At 41.6% G+C, this 18,408-nt stretch overlaps 1 protein-coding gene across 2 annotated transcripts; it reads right to left on the bottom strand.

Annotated features, from left to right (window-relative positions):
• Nucleotides 1–1,087: 1,087 nt before the first annotated feature.
• lmo4a (LIM domain only 4a) lies at nucleotides 1,088–16,705 on the bottom strand. 2 transcript variants are annotated; one of them, XM_005470545.3, is made up of 5 exons: nucleotides 16,467–16,705; nucleotides 6,412–6,658; nucleotides 3,383–3,479; nucleotides 3,123–3,281; nucleotides 1,088–2,670 (listed from the first exon to the last, which is right to left on the bottom strand). In XM_005470545.3, exons 2-5 carry the CDS (start codon nucleotides 6,651–6,653, stop codon nucleotides 2,662–2,664), a joined length of 507 nt encoding a protein of 168 aa, XP_005470602.1. In that variant the 5' UTR covers nucleotides 6,654–6,658; nucleotides 16,467–16,705; the 3' UTR covers nucleotides 1,088–2,661. The 2 variants fall into 2 exon arrangements, with proteins under 2 accessions (XP_005470602.1, XP_025765076.1); XM_025909291.1 differs by lacking the exon at nucleotides 16,467–16,705 and adding an exon at nucleotides 6,776–6,796.
• Between the last annotated feature and the right edge of the window lie 1,703 nt (nucleotides 16,706–18,408).

The following is an 18,408-nucleotide window of genomic DNA, read 5'->3' as shown; positions in this document are numbered from 1 at the left end:
AAGCTTAAACATGTTCCAGATGATACTTCTTTCATACAGCATCCTAGGAAAAAGGTACATCATGGGTGCTGCCGTGCTACGCCCAGTAGCAGCTGTGCTCCTAGTGGATCTAAGAGAGATTTTTACCTGGGTAGAAATGACTATGTTTCTAGAATCTTGACTTTCCTGCTTTGTTTCGCTTATGTACTGAGAAAAACTTTAACTTTAGCTGCTGCTAGCCAATCAAACTACAACATATAAAAAAATATCTACAGAGTGCGTGAGGATGACTGTTTGTGCAGTTTGACATTAAAAACAAAGAACTAACTGAAGCTTGGTTAGGCTGCTTTGTGATCATGCCAGCAAACATATTGCCCAACCACTTCTGAAGGACTGTCCTTCAGAAACAGAAGGTCCGGACTGCAGGTCAATGATGCTTCTGTGGCTGAGGCGACCATATTAGGGATATTCTCCCTCTGACATCACATGGATCCAAGAGTAGAAAAACCTATCTGAAAGTGAGTATTGAGAGGTTTTAGCTGCTGTTTTAGCTCCTCCCGTCCTTCTGTTGTCTCATGTAAACAGATGCAGACAGGGCTGATTCCATTTTTATGACATTACAAAGATCCTAGAGCAGTAAAACCTGTCTGAAACTGAGTATTTAGAGCAGCCTGAAGCCTAAATGATCTTTGGTCCTTAGTGCAGCCTCGCTCAAACAAGTCCACCCTTTCAACTTTTTTCTGATTGGCTGGACCATATAAAGAGAAGTGGGCAGGGCTCATTCCATCATCATGACATCACACAGAGCCAGAAATAGAAAAAACCCCCGTGAAACACTGTATTTTTCTCCTGTTTTAGCCCCTCACTTCTCATTTCCTTTTGATATGACAAGATTTAGGAAGGGCTCATCTACTCTGTATGACATGATTATCGAGCTGTGGAACAGGGCAAACATGATAGGAGATAAATAACAAAGCCTGCTTTAAAGACTATATTGCTATAAATACAGTTTCCTAAATCAATAAAGGATGTTAGCATTTTTACTTCGTTGTTATCATGTTTACTGGAGATGAGGGAACAAAATTAGAAAATGAAACTGTGGCACGGATTATGGTTAACTCAGACTGTCAAATGAGACTTTATTCAAATAATCAGTCTCAGCTGTTTTATTAATTGCCATCAGCACACGGAGACAGGTGGAATCAACTGTAGCGCACTATAACTTTATCCTACAATGGTTCACATGGTAAAGCTTCCACAGCACTAATGCCATCAGTACAACAACAACAACATAAACATTGTTTTGCTAAAAGAGTATTACCTTCACACTCTTAATTCTTCTTAGTAGAAGGAAAAGTTGGACTTGGCCACTGCCATGTCACCCACTGCTGTAGCTTTAACTTTATCATTCTTTGGCCTCCACCATGAAGGTTTTCTGGAGCTGGAAGTGACCATATTTGGAGGAGAAGGTGGCGTGCCAAGTTATCAGCTAAAAGTGAGCAAGCCAGTTATTTTAAGCCTCAATAAAATCCAGACAGGTGAGTTATAAACAAATGAACCCCACCATACACCTGTTATTTAGGAGGAAACTCCTTCAAAGTTGGACATTATAACATGGGAGTGTATAGGGACTGACTCACCTTGGGAGCCAGGAACTGCACATATGCAAAAACTGATATTTTATTCACAACAGAAACTCAGTGATAGTAGCTTCTCCCTGAGGGGGAGGGAGATTTTTAATTCTCCCTCCCCCTGAGGGAGAATTAAAAATCAAGGCCAGTCCTAAATAAAGAAAGTTAAATAAAGGGTCCGTCCTCGTTTTTGACACTACAGTCAAAAGACGACTGTTCTTGGTTTCCATTTGTAGTCATTTATATTTATGGCAGTACATCTCCCTTTGCATACAGAACAGAGCAGGTATCAATGACAGCAGATATGACACTGAAAAAGTCAGAAACGGCATTAAAAAGAGAAGCTCGGGTGGAGGTGGGTTCCAAAGCAGCTTGCACAGGCTAAAACAGGTCATACAGAGTCACTGATATGAGACATGTGGAGGAGAACGAGCTGATTTAACTGGGAAAAGACAGTCTTAAAATTCATGGAGAAATCAATCCTATTGACTGTGACATTCACACTGCCACTAGGGAGCAATTTCTCTTCACTAACTGGCTAAAATGTGAATATTTCACAGAGAAGTACACAGAGAAGTACACGTTTTTAAGTCAGTACAGATGTGATGGTGTCCAGGTGTCTCTCAGCGTGTCGAAGGAAACGTCGAGTAGCTAAAATGACGACACAACAGACCCAAACGAGTTTTACTCAAATATGTGGTCAAATATAGTTCACCTCCTGCAGGAGTCACATTGCTTTCATTGTCTTCTCCTCATTCAATGTCCACAGTAACTGGCTGGCTGGGAAAATTAAAATCACACAAATGGGACAGTTCCGCTTTTCCTCTTTCAGCCAGGCCACAGCCAATCAGTGAAATCCCAACAGTACTCTTTCAGATTTTACTCCTCGTCATCTTCTGAGTCTCTGTTGGGAAGTTAAAATCTGAACCAGTGGCAAGGTTCCACGAGATCAGAGGGAGGTCGACCAGCGGCGGGATTTACAGCGAGGGGGAGAAGGTGAAGAGGAGAAAGGTGGGGGAGAAGGCACACATTTGGTTTTCCATCCTCTTCCTCAGCAGACCTGTAAATAGTAAAGAGGAGAGGTTATAAACGAAACCAACCACCAGCTTGGATAAACATCCATGAGTCTGCATTAAAGTTAAACTGACTGGAAAAAAACAAAACAAAATTCCAATCCACTGGATCGGTCTGTTTCATTTTCATTAAGAACTCTTTTTATCTGCATGCTGTTAGTCCACATAAACTACTTCCAGGTGCAAACACCACATTTTGAATCATCTCCAGATCTTCTCCCCACCACGGAGAAACAATGAAAATTACTCTCAGCTGCTGATGAAGCAACTTTTGACTGAACTATCAAACTCTATTTAAGCCTTTGAAAAAAGGGGGATGGAGCAAAAAGTACTTGCCAATTCATCAGCAGTTAAGCTCATATTTTTGCTTCATGAAAATCTTCCTCAATGAAAATGATGTCACTGCCCAAAAAATCTGAGTCCAGAATCTGCCTCTCACCTTCTGGTCAGACATGATGTTGTTGCCCTGTAGTGGAGTAGAGTGTCCGCCGAGCAGGCCTCCTCCTGGCCGGTCGTGCTCGCAGAAGATTGTCCCGTTGACATAGTGGAAGCGATCGCCGGGAACCAGGCGGTTCCTGCATGTTGCACACGTGAAACACTAAAGAAAAACAAATAAATTAGATTACAAGTTTCACCGGTCTGAAAAGATGAAAACATGTAAAGGTTGACAACGCTGGATTGGTAGAAGACCACGCTCACCTTCAGGTGGTAAACGCTGCCTTGTGCTCGCATCACCATCTCGCTGGCAGGTATAGACTGTCCACAGGCGCTGCAGGCTCCACTGTGTCCAAACAGCCTGCACATGAAACCAAACAGTCATGCATCAACACAACAGCCATAAAGCAGATGTCGTGGATTCTAAAATCCCATCTCTATTATTTCAGGTACCTGTGAAATGTTGAAATGTTAAGACATCAGCTCAATGCCACCAAATACGTCCCTATTCACCCACTTTAATCTTCAGTGGGATAGACCGGTGAAGCTGCCTTATCTGTGACTGTACAGAAGTTTATCCGCACATTTAATCCTGAAGATATTTTAATGCCAGAAAAAAATGGTGCAATCACAGCAGTGTCAGTTTTTCTACATGCTGATGTAGTAAATGAAAGAAATCTGTCAGATGACTCTTTGGGCTTCAAGTGTAAGAAAATTACAGAAAAGACTCTCCTATAGTTATTATAAAACTGAAGGTTTTACTGTAGACTCCTTGTAAAAGACAGATGCTTTTTCTGTAGATCGTAAAAACAGGAAGTTTTCTGCTATTTAACTGTTTATCTGTTACTTAGGTGTAGTTTGAATGGCCATGAGGGAGGTCTTTAATAGTGTAAAACTTGTTAAAATACAATCAAGTCTAAAATCTTCGGCCTCCTCCATATTTTCAAAAGCAGACCAGCAGGCCAGATTAGAATCTTTGTGAGGCAGATTCTGGCTCCCAGGCCTTATGTTTGACACCCCTGCCTTATATAAACACAGCATGTTGGGACCACTGAAGCTTGGGCAGAAGGATAATAACAAAAGTTTGTGATTAAAGCTGTAAATGGTTTTAAGTCTTCATGCATCAGTTATATATATGGTCTGTATTTAGCACCCATAAAAGGTCCAATGAGAGGGTATCGGCTCCGGGTCGTTTCAGTGTGGTGGCACACAGCAGCCGGTCCTCATCAGTCTGAACCTAAAGGAAGGTCAGCGCCTGTGTTGAACCTTTAAAGGAAGCTGCTGTCATCATTAAAGCTACACGTGAAACCCTGCGATACTCACTTGACCACTTTGGCGTCTCTCTCTCTTTCTCCCTCTTTCTTTGTCTTCCCCTTTCAATGACTCCACAGAGTAATGAATTTTTTATCTTAATCCAAACAGTCATTTAATGAGTGTGCCTGAGAGGATCCCTGTCCTCCTTAATTAACCCTCAGACACACACACACACACACTCCTCCTGAGTCTCAGTTAAGGCTCATCTTTCTTTAGCAGCATGACGAATCTAAGGACTCGACCCCAAACCAGACCTTAGGTAAGTCCACCTCAGCTCAGGGTTTGGATAATTTAGCCATGGCTTTCCTGTCTGTTGGTCAGTGACTGTAGCTTTGAGTTCATGGGATGGATGGCGGTTGGAGGTCCTCCCCACTCAAACACAAATTAGCCGAAATCCACTGTAGGACTATTTATACATATTTTGAGCTCTTTATTTGCACTCCTGCCACAGAACGGAACAAACGGCTGCCAAGCGAGAAATCTGAGGCGGCTGTAATTCTGGAGTGGCACTGGAAGTCCAGAGTGGATTTAAATCAGACGTTTCTTCAGCTCGTTTGCGGCTGGAAACACAGGCAGGGTTTTTTCTTTTTGTGAAAATTAGGCTGGTGTCAGGTGCCAAAAAGCTAGCACTTGAACATCAGTACAAAATGGCCACATGATGCTGTGAACGTTTGGCTTTCAAGCCAATCAAAATGTAGGCTGGTTCTCAAAAGCCACCAAAGCAGGAGAGCTTTCACACTGACTGGACTGCTGCTCAAGTGCTCCATCACTGCTGATCGGGCCAAAAATAAGAGGTATTGTCAGAGTTAAAAACACATATGACTTCAATTTCCATGAAGAGTAACAAAAGCCATGAGCTGATTTTTAAAAAAAAATAAATTCAAAAGCATTCAGCCAATCAAAAAAGGCAAAATAGGAAGTGACATCACAAAGCAGCATTCATAAAACAAAACGTAGCTCATGGGATCGCTAATCTTATTTTGGAGGAACCACAGTAAAGTCTTGACCACTAGAGGGTGCTACAATGACCAGAAATCATAAAGTGTATAAAAGATTGACACTGAAAAAACATGCTATCTTGCACTGCTTTGAGGTTTTGTATTTTGAAGCTTGAACAGACACATTCCAAAAACATCTATAGTTATTAAAAATGAGAGAATAGCGATAGAAACCAAAGGTATTTTTGTAGAAGGCTGTAAACATGTTTATTTCTGCTCTAAAGTTAGACACATTAACACAGGAGTCTATGGGGCTGATTCAATGCCGGAGCCAGCCTCAAGTGGTCACTAGAGGAACTGCAGGTTCTAGCATGAGAAGCCATCACATCTCAGGACCTGAGCTTCCTGAGACGAAACTGGTGTATCGACTTGGCACACGTTCCCGAAGCTCTCAAAAAAAAAAAAAAAGTATCATTCAACAACTGAAGAGCTCCCTGATAGTTTAGAATCATAGTCTGATTATGACTCGACTGACCAGTCTGTTTTGTAAAAAGCAGATTTTTGTCTTCAGTGAAGTCTTTTTCAGTTTGGATGAGTCTGAATGAGCTTACGCATGAGCCAGTCATGAATGCATAGGAACCTGTGAGAGTCCAGCTTCTAATTTGGAGTCACACCAGTGCAAAAACCGCATGAATACTAATCAGGGACATTTATATGCACCTGCATAAACATCCCATTTTACGACTGGACCGAATGTGGAATTTCCTCCAACACACAGCAGACCTCTCATGATTATTCAGTGTATCTTATTGCAGATTGTGGCGTAATCTGAGCGTACAGTCAGAGCTTTATTTATTTCATGAGAGGCTGCTGTATTATTACTGGCCTGATGCACAAAGTCTGCTGTGTCTCAGGGTCCTCCTCAGCAGCTTTCCAGATCCAGCCCTCAGTTTTTCCCGAAGACACCCGCAAAACCCCTGTCTGCACCTCCCTCACACACACTAACGCACACACACGTTTTGTGTTTTTGAAAAGCCTCACCTGATGTAGTCGTTCTTGCAGAGGATCATGCCGCCTTTGCTGTAGCAGGTACTGCTGTACTCGCCAAGCTGAGCGTGGCAGCAGGAGCACTTGAGGCAGCGCGTGTGCCAGTACCGCTCCATCGAGAAGAGCAGGAAGCGGTCCGCGATACGACCCCCGCATCCTGCGCACGACCTGCCCGCTGTCCCGCCGCCGCTGCCCATCACCGCTACTGTGGGTGCCTCCACCCTGCTGTTCACCATCGCCACTGGAGGATAAAAGGAAAGAGGAACCATTGGACGTTAAATATAAAAAAGGTGTCAAAGATGAGACCAAATAAAAGCGTGTCAGTGATGTTAACTCCAAACCTGAGGCTGCGACTCACTTTCTAATATTAATTTCTATTACTTTCAGATTTTGAAGTTGTTGCCACCTAACTGATGATCAGTGTGGGACAGCGTGGCAGGGTGAGAAAACCAGGATTGGACTGGACCATGATATTTTTCTAAACTAGCTGTAAATGCTTCTTTTCTACTCGAGCACTTAAAGCACATTATACAACATTTCTCATTCACCCACACACGCAAGCACTTTTCTCTACACCCAAGTGCTTTCCATCCAGCATTCACACGCATTCACACTCCAATGAGCGAATCAGGACCAACTCTGGGTTGGGTTTCTTTCCCAAGGATACTTGATCGAAATACCGACCTTCTGATTGGTAGATGACCTGCTCTACCTCCTGTGCCACAGCTGCCTCTTGTTGTATAACCACCAGAAGTCCTCTGACACACCAACTGTCAGCTAATGACATATTTCTTCTCCTCCAAACAAAACTAAGTTGAATATTTTTCTGTAGCCACTGTTTTTAGTGTTTGTACTTAGTTTGGAGACTAGGTTGGGTATTTGGTATCCATCTATTGGATATCTATTAGAGAGGAGGTGGGAGCTCAGAGTAGAGACGCTGCTCCTCAAGAGCAAAAAGAAATGCATGGAAGGAGATGCTGGGGTAGACCCTGGTTTGAGAGGAGCTTGACAGGTTGAAGGGAGGTCTGGGCCCACTTATGGAGTGAGACTTTTACCTGAATAATTAAAGGCTCATAAAACAGTGCATGAGGCAGGAGCATATCCTCAAATATGAATGTAATACACAAACACAAGAACGATCCCCAAACAAGCTCAAAGATGGTAAAACAAAACCACACACACTCTTCTGAACCCGATAAACGAGCCCCACCACCAGGGAATCTGTGCAGGATCTGGGCCTTGATTTAATTCTTTCCTTCATCATCTCTTTTTAAACATTACGGAAACACATGTACCGTCGGGCAGCATTCAGCATATTCCTCCTCACTCTCGTTTTTCCATTACAGAACTGAGCTGATTTCATGCACAGCTGGGAATAATATTGCTTTTGAGTACAACCACAGCAGTGTGTGTGCCGCTGAGCAATGAGTCAGCAACACTGCCTCTTCAGCCGCTTCCATGATTTATAATTAGGGCCAACAACAACATAAAATAATTGCAGGGCTAGATTTCATTTTCCAAATGAGCAACAGCAGCACAATTTGTCCTCCAGAGCGTCTAATTTCAGCAAGGGCATGTTTAGCTTTACGACTAGCCTTCCCACAAGATCATTTGAGATTGCAGCAAGCAGCAGCTGGTCCTCTGCGGCGAGGCGGGCTGCCCTCAATACCCTCATTTTCTAGAGTAGACACCTGGCTCTAATCAACCACAGGAACACCATGTTAAGAAGCCCAAGGCTACGTTCAAACCACAAACAGCCACACGCGCTGGGACCAAACCTTCTTATTAGTGACGGCTCAGTCATGAATGAGTCGATCCTCTGAATGAGAAGTGAGGCCATTTATTTAATCCACAAATGAAACCTTTAAATTTGAAACGGGTGAAAACTCGAGCTCGTCGTTTTAGCCCTAAATTCTCCTCGAGGTGTTTATAACGGCTTGTAGTGCGCAGCAGGACAAACCACAGACACAAAGCGTGACTAAATCCACGCTTCTCTAACAGAAAGACATAAAACTAAACAGTGCACAGTCGGGGGTTTGCATTCAAATCTGTGGACCTGGACTCTGTGCTTCCCCCTCTACTTCTTGCCATGAATCTCCTGTTCCAAAGCTGGATTTTCACATTAAACACGTCCAAAGTTTCAAGTAATGAGCTCAGTGTTTGTACAAGTAATCCCTGTGAGCTGAACACTCAGTTAGTCGCTGTTTTTTCTACTCTAGGCTCTGTTTGATGTCAGACCTTACACACACGTGTTTATGAGGGGCAGCCAATCAGAAGAAAGCTTGCTTAAAGGGGGAGGATGTAGAATAGCTTGTTTTAGACAAGATGAACTGAAGGCCCAGTATAAGATAGGGTTATTTTGAACTGTGAATCATGCAAAGCTGCTTTATTAGAGTCCAAAAATAGAATTAAAGAAGTTGGAAATGAGCCGCCAGGTCCTTCGTGATGTGTCTGCTGACAATGAAAGACAAGAATGATTACATGAACCTGCATCACTGGTATACTTTAAATTCAGTTTGTATATAATCAGTACATTATCCTGATATTTGGTGCTACATGAGCCGCAGTTCCTCGAACGCCCACTTGAGGCTCCTGTGAGTCAATCCCCATAGACTCCCATTTCAACTTTAACAGCAGAAATAAACTGCTTTGGTCTCGATAGCTAGTTTTCTCCTTCTTAACCACCTGTTTAAATATTACTGCGTATTAAAGTTTACATTATCAGGGTTGTAAAAGCAAAAGACAGGGGCGTGCCTGATGTGGTCATCTCAGACAGACAGAAGCCACACCCACATGTGTTTACGAGGGGCACCCAATCAGAAGAAAGTAAAAGTAACCTCAACATGGAGGCGATTAAAGTGACGTCCAATAAGAGTGAATAGAGCTGGGCGATATGACCCAAAATTCATATCTCGATATTTTTTAGCTGGATGGCGATATACGATATATATCTCGATATTTATTTTCTTTAAGCCATAAGGTAAGAACAAAAAGAGAGTTTAGTCAAAGCTGTGTCCTAGATGTCACACAGGCACTTTTATTAACATACAGCGTAGATGTACATGAAGAATTTACTCTAATAAATTATCAGCGTTTATTAAATAATAATGCTCCATAAATAAAAGAACACAATGTTGTTTTTGTGCATAACAAAAAGCTCACAATTGTGCAGTCAAAATGTAAACTAAAAGATGCTGAGCATAATAACAAAGAGACAGATTTCACAGCTGCTCCCAAGTTCTACTGCATGACTGATAGCCTGCAATTTGAAATCCTCTTAACCGTGTCTCTGCACAGGTGCCATTTATGGTCCTTATACACACACAATACGGTAATATTACGTTGAAGCACAGTACGTATCACTCCGCGAGGCTCCACTACGGTAGCCGTAATGCTCCGACAATCTATCAAGCGGTGCAGCTCCGTAGCTCACCAAAGTCGTACTGAAACATTTTTTGACAGATTGCTGTGCGCCGTCTAGCACATGAAAAACTGTTCGCGGTCATCAAGCACAACCAGAATTCATACATAATGCGCGCGGTCAACTTTTGAGAGAATGAAAGGATTTCAGGCCGTGCATGGCGTTAGCGTGGTTAGCTCGTTAGCGTGGTTAGCTCGTTAGCGCGGTTAGCTCTCTAACACATTGACGCCGTCCAGCCCCAAGCATGGGGCAATCCACGGTAACACGGAGATTTGCCGTGTTCATCTTGTCGTTGTCTGCAGGTGAAGCTTTGGGGGAGGAGGGGGAGTTGTTCACTGAAGGAGAGACAAGGCCCAGTAACGCAGCGTAGAGACAAAAATGGACGGAAGAGAGGCAAACTTACGGCTCCACAAGTATAGTTATAACGTAACATAGACTATATCGATATAAACGATATTGTCACATCTTATATCTCGTATGAAAATATATCGATATTTTTAAAAAACTCGATATATCGCCCAGCACTAAGAGTGAAGTATACTGATCATTATAATAATGTAGCGCCAATTGTTGTTAGCTACAAACTGTTGGATACTGAGCCATTTCCACCTCAGTGGGCTTTTCCATCCAACCAGGATCAAAAGCATTTATAGCTGACCAACTCATTACTAAACCTATCCTGAAGTTCAACCTCTGACCTCACTCTCCCATTAGCATAGATCCAAAAGGTCATCGCAAGGTCAATAATTCTGGATCTATTCCCACTTGGTGTTTTTAATGTGACCGTGTGCCTAAACGTCTCTTTCTCCTCCTTCTGCCTCCTGTCTTTGGTGCCAGATTCCTCTGGGCGGCACATCACCAGCCGTGAAATCAATTAGCGGCCTGAGTCTGCAAAGCATAACAGCTCCCCTCCCACCCCTGTGAAATAAAGTGAGAGGAAAAACCTGTACATTGTCACGAGTTTGTCTCTACAGTGGCATACAAACACAACCCTGTCCTCCGGATATCGTTCAGCTGGTGAATCAGACCTGACCGGCTCATATGCAGACTAAAGAGGATAAGAAACCTCAGTTAATGAGTCTGAAACCTTTAAAAGAACACACACACACACACACACAAACACACACACCTCTTTAACCTGAAAAATGTCCAAATGTTCCCGAAACAAAACTGCGGAGCAGCAGCCAATGCAATCATCACACTAACACCTGTGTTAATTCGAGAAGATTCGAGACAGCTGCCAAAAACCTCTATGATACAATTCTTATCCAATTAAAATGCAAATCCTGCTTTTAATCATCTCCTGCAGCACACAAAGCCTCAGCGTGTCTCACCGCTGAGACGGTGACGGGGACGTTTCAGGCTACAGATACTCAGATTTATACGCAGCAGGTCCTACGATATATCTGCAGAAAGTAAATATCTTTGTCTAAACAAAAGCTGCGTCTGTGTAAACTGTAATTATGTCGCCATATTTACCAGGAAGTTTGTCGCATTTTGGGTTCAGTCATTGTGTTTTCATAAATGTTTTATCGCCTTCTGGAATGTTACCACAAACTTTATCAGAAATTTCTGGATGTTTTATGGAAAATCTGCTTTGTTGTGTAATCTGGGCGTGATATTTTTTTGTTTGCAAGTTATCTGAAAGGTTTTCTGGAAACATTGCAGTTTCTGAAACATTTGTCATGTTTTGCTGTTGTGTTTTTGTATTCTCAGAAAAGTTCTGGAATGTTGTGTTTTCTGAACTATTCCCTCGTTAGGTTTCTGTGTTGTTGATGTTATTCTCATATTTTCCTAATATTAATTACTTTTTTTAATGTTCCTTTTGCAGAAATGTGATTTCTGAAACATATTTCTGGTTTTGCTGCTATGTCACATGTACAGGACACGTGGTTTCCTGAATGTGTTTCCTGAAGTGGAACTTCTTCTGGAATGGCATCGTGATTTCGTAAAGAAGAAGTAGTGTTTTCCAGATTTTTGCCTTGGTGCAGTCAGGTTGTTTTTATTTTCCCATTTTGTTTACCGGAAATGTCATTTTGTCGTTTCCTGCAGAAAGTTTCCCCCGTCTACTTCTTAGTTTCCTCTACAGCCTGATAAAATGCTGCACAGACTTCCGATTCTTCCTTCCTGCACACGCATGTCTGACCATGTCATTTCCAGCTCCACACTCACCTGTGTGGGCTTTACTTTCTGAGCTTCCCCTCGGGGTGCCAGCAGCAAACACTACAGGCTTTCAAACAGTTTCTCTCTGCTGCCGCTGAGCTCTGCTGCACAGCGGCTGAACCACCACAACACTCGCTGAAGCTTGGCTCTTCAAACGAGTCTTCATCTTCGAGTCTTTTTGGTTGGATATTTGGCTCTGGTGTCAGACTGTAGTTAGTGGAATCTGAGTGAAAGCTGGACAGAACATTCAGGCTGTGATGAGTATCTGTGTGACTTCTTAGCGTCACACAAACATTATGATGACATCCAGCAAACTGAACTGTTCCCACCTTTGCTTTTTCTTTCTTTATTAGCAGCTCGTGCAGCTCTTTAATCCTAAAGAGTGGCCGGTAAAGGAACAGCTGTGTGTGATGAAGCAGTGAATAAACACAGGGGCTAATGAAGAGACACAAACTGATGAATCAGATCCAGTTTCCAGCCGATGGGGTTGATAACAGCTCATTTTTTCCTGACAGTTGACGGATGTCTCTCATATTAAGAAAAATCTTCTTTCTGCACAGACTTGAGGTTAGTCTAAAAGGAAAAGGTTTAAGAGTATAATGTGTCACAGGGCGTATCAAGTTATGGCTGATATGTCATCTAGTAATTCATCACAGTCCACAGGACTCCCAGTTTGAGTGGCTTATATTCCCTTTTAATCAATCTTTTTAATCATTTCTTTCACTCAGTGTTTCTTATTCCATTTACATCGAGTTTGCCTGATTTTTTTTAAAATTTTTTTATTTAAGCACTTAATAGTTATTTGCCACTTAACCTTGTGACCATTAGGACTATATTTCAGACCCTGTGGCCGTGCAGAGGTTTGTACTTGTTCCTTTAGATCAAACCTGAAAAGATTAGAGCTGAAAAACTGTTTTGATAAGAGATTTAAGGTGTTTATGCTCAACTGTCAATATTTCATTTATTTTGCTCTTGGCTCAATCACTGTAACTCATTCATAGACCCACAGCCCCCATTTGTTCTCAAACTAACCAAGCAGCAGCTTTTTACTGGTTCCAGCATCACCCCAGTTCTGACATCTCACCACTGGCTTCCTGTTAGGTTTAGAGAAGACGGGGAGGAAGAAAGGAGCAAAGAAAGGAAAGTTCAATAGAAGAAAGGAGAGAACCTAAGGAACAAAGAAAGAAGAAAGGGGAAAACAAGGACACAAGCTAAGAAAAAAGGATAGATGACAAGGATAGAGGCAAAAGTAAGAAAAATAAGGACAGGGGAGCAAGGAACAAAGAAACAAATGAATAAAGAGAAAGGAAGGAAAATGGGGTAGTCAAAAAGGAAGGAAAACAAGGAAGGAAGGTCGAAGGAAAGAAGAAAGTAAAGAAAGAAGAAAACAGGAAGGGAAAGTAAGGAAAGTAAGAAGAAAAACAAGGGGAACAAGAGTAGAAGATGAAAAGGAAGGAAGAAAGAAGGAGGGTAAAAGGAAGGGTAAGAGTAAAAGACATGATAGGAGGAAGAAATGAAAGAAAGAAACGGAACAAAGGAAGGATGCCCTGAATGGTTTGCAGCCACTTAGCCCCCGTTGAATGCTGACAGGACGAACTGTGCACGAGTAGTTTTATTCTGAAAATATTAAGTGCCTCCTTCCTTCTTTTTCCAAAACAGCTCAGTGAAGCTTCCTCCACACTCTTCAGAGGTGTAATTAACAAATAAGCTGCTTTCAGTCTGAGGGGGTAAAAGTGACTAAACGAGCCCGAGCGAGGGCGCGCCGGTCACACAGATCCAGTTTCTTCTCCTGAGACTCTCACAGAGAGACGTGCCGTTTCATTAAAACAGGCCTCTTTTTAATTAACACCGAGGGCACGGGTTCGTGTGGCAGCAGCGATCCTGCTCGCAGTTTCAGTCAAATTAAAAAGACGCAGCTCTGCCGCAGAAGCAAAAGCTGATAGAAATATCCTTTTTAATAAATATTCTGTCCAATTTATTCAGTCAGTCACTCGTTTAGGAAAACAGTTTCAGACACAAGCTGCAGATTCTCCCACAGTGACTCTCCTGTGGTGCTGAAAGCTGAACGAGTACAGCTCAGATCACTTAAACACACCGACACACACGCCTGTAACGACGTGATGAAAGGTCACTGCATGGAGCAGGTTTACTGTATATGAAAGATGGACATAGCCATTGTGATGTCCCTCGTTAGTGAAGTCCTGTTCTGAGTGTTTTCCCACCTTTTTTGGCTCTTAATGGGACCCATAATTAACAACACTGTTTTGAATATGAACTAAAAACAAGATCATAAGTTCATCATGAAGATCTTGAGAGACGCTGCGTCATTTTCCCACAGACTGTTTAATGAGAGCAGTCGCCCCCTGCTGGTCATTAGAAAGAACACAGGTTTAAGCGGCTTCACTTTTCAATAATGTCTTTTTTTTTTATAAAGAGCATCGCTGACACCAACAGTGATGGATGAAGCATACATGCCGATAATCAATAGTTTGGCATGTTCTTTACATTTATTGCAACTCTTGGTTTTTAGTTATTTATTTTTAGGAGCTTTTCTGATCATTTGATTTGGATTCTTATTCATAAGCTTGTGTTTGTTATTTTTGTGAAGTCAGAATAAAAAATATTTAGCCAGAACTGAATTAAAGCATAGGTTTGAATGAACAAGTCAGCAGATATTTATTTTACTTGAGTGTAATTTTCCTCTCTGAACGATTCATTACACAGAATAAAAACTCATTCACTTACAGCAGAGGCTGTGAAACGGCTTTTTGAAAAGGTGCTTTTGGGTATTCTATGTTTAAACTCATTTATAAAACAGGATAATCATCATGTGGTCATAAATTTTCATGTGTTATATAGTTGTGCCTTTGTGTAGGTCAGCTGTGGCTGAGGTGGCACAGGGGGTTGTCTACCAATCAGAAGCTCCAACCTGTGTGTGTGTGGCACCAAAAAAAGCGTTCTAAAAGGCTTTTGTTCATTTTAAGAGCTCTAAATACAGTGTGTGTAGTGCTGAGTTTGAGTAGACTCGCCCACATCTGCTAACACATTTTTCTTCAAGTTTTCCAATTTTTTTAAAAACACATTTTTTAAACTACATTTACAAAACTGAGTGTTTGCTCAAAGTCACAAAATGTTTCATACCCCACACATAAACACAACCAGCCAAAATATTACCAGTGCGGAGCATTTATTACACGCTGCGGCATGAAAATGAAAAACACAGACTTCAGGACATGACGCTCGAGTCGTTCCAACCTCCTCGGGCTGTTTTGTTCCATGAAAGTCACAATGTGAAGCAGAAACAGAAATGCACATTCCTTTATGAGGAATGATCCTGAGTATCCAGTAAAGATTAAAGGTCACGCTTAGACTGTTCATGAGCAAATCGCAGCTACTTTTGTACACGTTTGATCCCAGAGCTTCGATTTTCCATCCGTCACTGCTGGTGTAAACCATCTCAAACCTGAAGCCTTGAACCTTAAACCTGCACTCTTTATAATGGCCAGCAGGGGGCGACCTGCTTCTCCCGCAATCTCCGACCCAACAACACTTTGTCCAAATTAATAAATCAATACATAAATAAATTTACCAAAAACTGATTATTAAATAATTCTTAATAAATTATGAGCCAATTAAAGCAAAAAGGATGATAAAAGAGAGGATGCTCATTGGCTAATGACCTGATTTCAAATCACCAAGATGATTATAGCAGCTAACCAATGAGTGATGTCACAGTGGCTACTGCCATCTTTTACATACAGTCTATCATATCAACTGTCTCATTGCCTCTCAGGGTGAACATTTTTTATTTGTTTTTAGAGTTTGAATCTGCAGTTGTGTTTAACGAAAAAGGTTCAATGAGATCTGAGACTGGTTTTAAAAGTGGGTGAATATATTAAGCTAGTGAGGACAACAGGGCAAGTGTTATAGCATCTAAACTTAAATCCATGTGCACAGTCCTTTTTAAATAACCATAAATGAGCGTGTGTTCCTACAAGTCTGATGAGATATGAAGGAAACACAACAAAGTAGGACAAAGCAGATTCTCTGGTTCTACTTCATCACTTTGTGAACATAAATGGAGCAGCACATTCCTGTTTTCACTTCAGATTTTTGTCATTTCATAGAATAAAAACAGGCGCATGAGCTTGGAAAGACTTTGGTTTCATGTCCTGGACCCTGCCTGTGTAACTGCCATGCTGCAGTGTGAAATAAAGACTCGGTGTTGATGCTTTTCTGATAATATCATGCTGTTTGGAGCAAAGATAAAACTATGTTTGTGCGTTTGCTTGTTTCTGAAGAGTCAGAAGTTTTAAAAATGCTGTCTGAAAAGAAGTGTCTGAGAAAGTGCAAATATTAAAGACAAAAACATCAAATCTGAGGCTTAAATCGCGGTAAATATTTCAGTCTCGTTTAATTTCACTCCGCTGACAGGAAAATAGTCCTTTCAGGTTCGTGAACTCACCTCAGCGCTTTGAAATTGAATCTTTCTGTTCGTCCACCTAATGTTGGTGCCAAAGGTCAAACAGCTGGGAACTTTTCGGCTCAGTATTCCTGTGAAGGAGCTCCTCTCCGCTCTTCTTCCATTCACTCCTCTTCTTTTTTTCTTGCAGATGTTTGAACGCTCTCGCTCTCGCTCTCTCTTTCTCTTTCTCTCTCCTGCACCTCTTGCGCTTTGTTCCCGCACTGAGCTGCTCACGGAAGAGCGCTCCTCCCCGATTTAAACCACCCATAGCCACGCCTCCTCTGCGTCACGAAATGGGCGTGGTTCCTGCCTATGGTCAGGAAGATGGATGACTGCTGATCTAAAATCTAAATATGCCATAATTATCTCCTGACTGTGACTGCAAACAGTCGTTTATTCACATGACGCTTTGCTTCAAGAGAGAAATCATTCTTCTTTCACCAACTGGGATTTAGTACTAAATAAAAACAGAACCAATAAATAACATAAATCAGTTTAACTTACAGAGTTCAGCTTTCTGTTCCAGATTTTAAATATTTATTTAAATCTAATTTTATTTATGTATTTATGTATACTAATGGGCATGTTTCAAATTTATTGTTTGAATGTGAAGAGCCAATCCTGATATAAAAGGAGTCCACGGGAACAAAGAAACAAAGAAGGAAGGAAGGAAAGTAGGAAGAAGGAATGGAGAAGGATGGAAAAGGGAAGGAAGGAAGGCATTTAGGAAGAAGGGGGGAAAAGGATGTAAAAATTAAGGAAATTACAGTTCAAATGGAAAAGAACAGGGGAGGAAAGAATTAAAGAGCAACAGGTAATGAAGGAAGGAAGGAAGGAAATTAGGAACATGGAAAATAAGGAAATTAAGAAGGAGAAGTGAGGTAAAGTAGGAAAAGAGAATGTAAGATAGGATATAAGGCATAAGAAGTAAGGAATTAAAAAAGAAAGAGAAAAGAAGGAAGGAAGAAAGGGTGACAGAAGGACTCGAAAAGGAAGGAATATGGAAGGAAGGAAGTTAGGAACAAGATAAGTAAGGAAAGTAAGAAGGAGGAATGAGAGAAAGGAGGAACAGAGAAAAGGTAGAAAAGTAGGAAGGAAGGTATAGGAGCGAGAGAAGTAAGGATTTAAGGATGAAAGTGAAGGAAGGAAGGAAAAGAAGAAAAAGTGAAATCAATTAGTAAGGAAGTAAACTGCATGTCTATCATTATTATTATTATTATTATTATTATTATTATTATTATTATTATTATTATTATTATTATTTTAAGCACGTTTCACCTGTCTTTTGTATACAGTGTATGGATGAGGGTAATTATGAACCTTTGAAGTTAATTTCTGACTTTAAGTCTATTAAAAAACATTAATGACATCAGTTTTGAAAAAGTAACATGTGCAGAGGTAACAAAGTCTTCCCTCCTTCACTGAAGATTCATTAGTATGCACAATAAGACCATGACAAGCCTCACATGTAACACCTGCTCTGGTAATAAGCCCACACATGATCCTGTCCTGAGGACACTGGTGTTGTTGGAGGGGGGTTCTGTAGTGCGAAGCTTTTTAAACTAAAGGGGGGCTCCGGGGAGAGCAGCTCTAACCACAGTGTCAGTTCCCTGTCAACACCTTTAATTATGTGGTTATTTATAGCTGCGCGGGCGCCTCTTGTGGTTTCAGAGTCATACATCACACCTGCAGAGGGCTGTGATAAACACGGCTCGGGTTCAGGTCTGCAGGTTATCTGGTTATGTTAATATTTTTATTAAACCAACCAGGTGTGTTTAGTCAGTGGAGTTATAAAGCATGCAGAGAGGGTGACGCTTAAAAGCACAAACAAAAACATCATGCTCACACCTCTGAGGTTATAATCACTGCCACATGCAAACAGCCGGGCATAAGTGTGGCATAAACGTGCCTAGCGCGACCCCTGCTGGACAAAGTGCTCACG

Source organism: Oreochromis niloticus, linkage group LG7 (genome assembly GCF_001858045.2).
Source record: "Oreochromis niloticus isolate F11D_XX linkage group LG7, O_niloticus_UMD_NMBU, whole genome shotgun sequence".
Taxonomy (NCBI): domain Eukaryota; kingdom Metazoa; phylum Chordata; class Actinopteri; order Cichliformes; family Cichlidae; genus Oreochromis; species Oreochromis niloticus.
The sequence above is the reverse complement of the archived record's forward strand: the minus strand, read 5'-3'. Positions and strand labels throughout refer to the sequence as shown.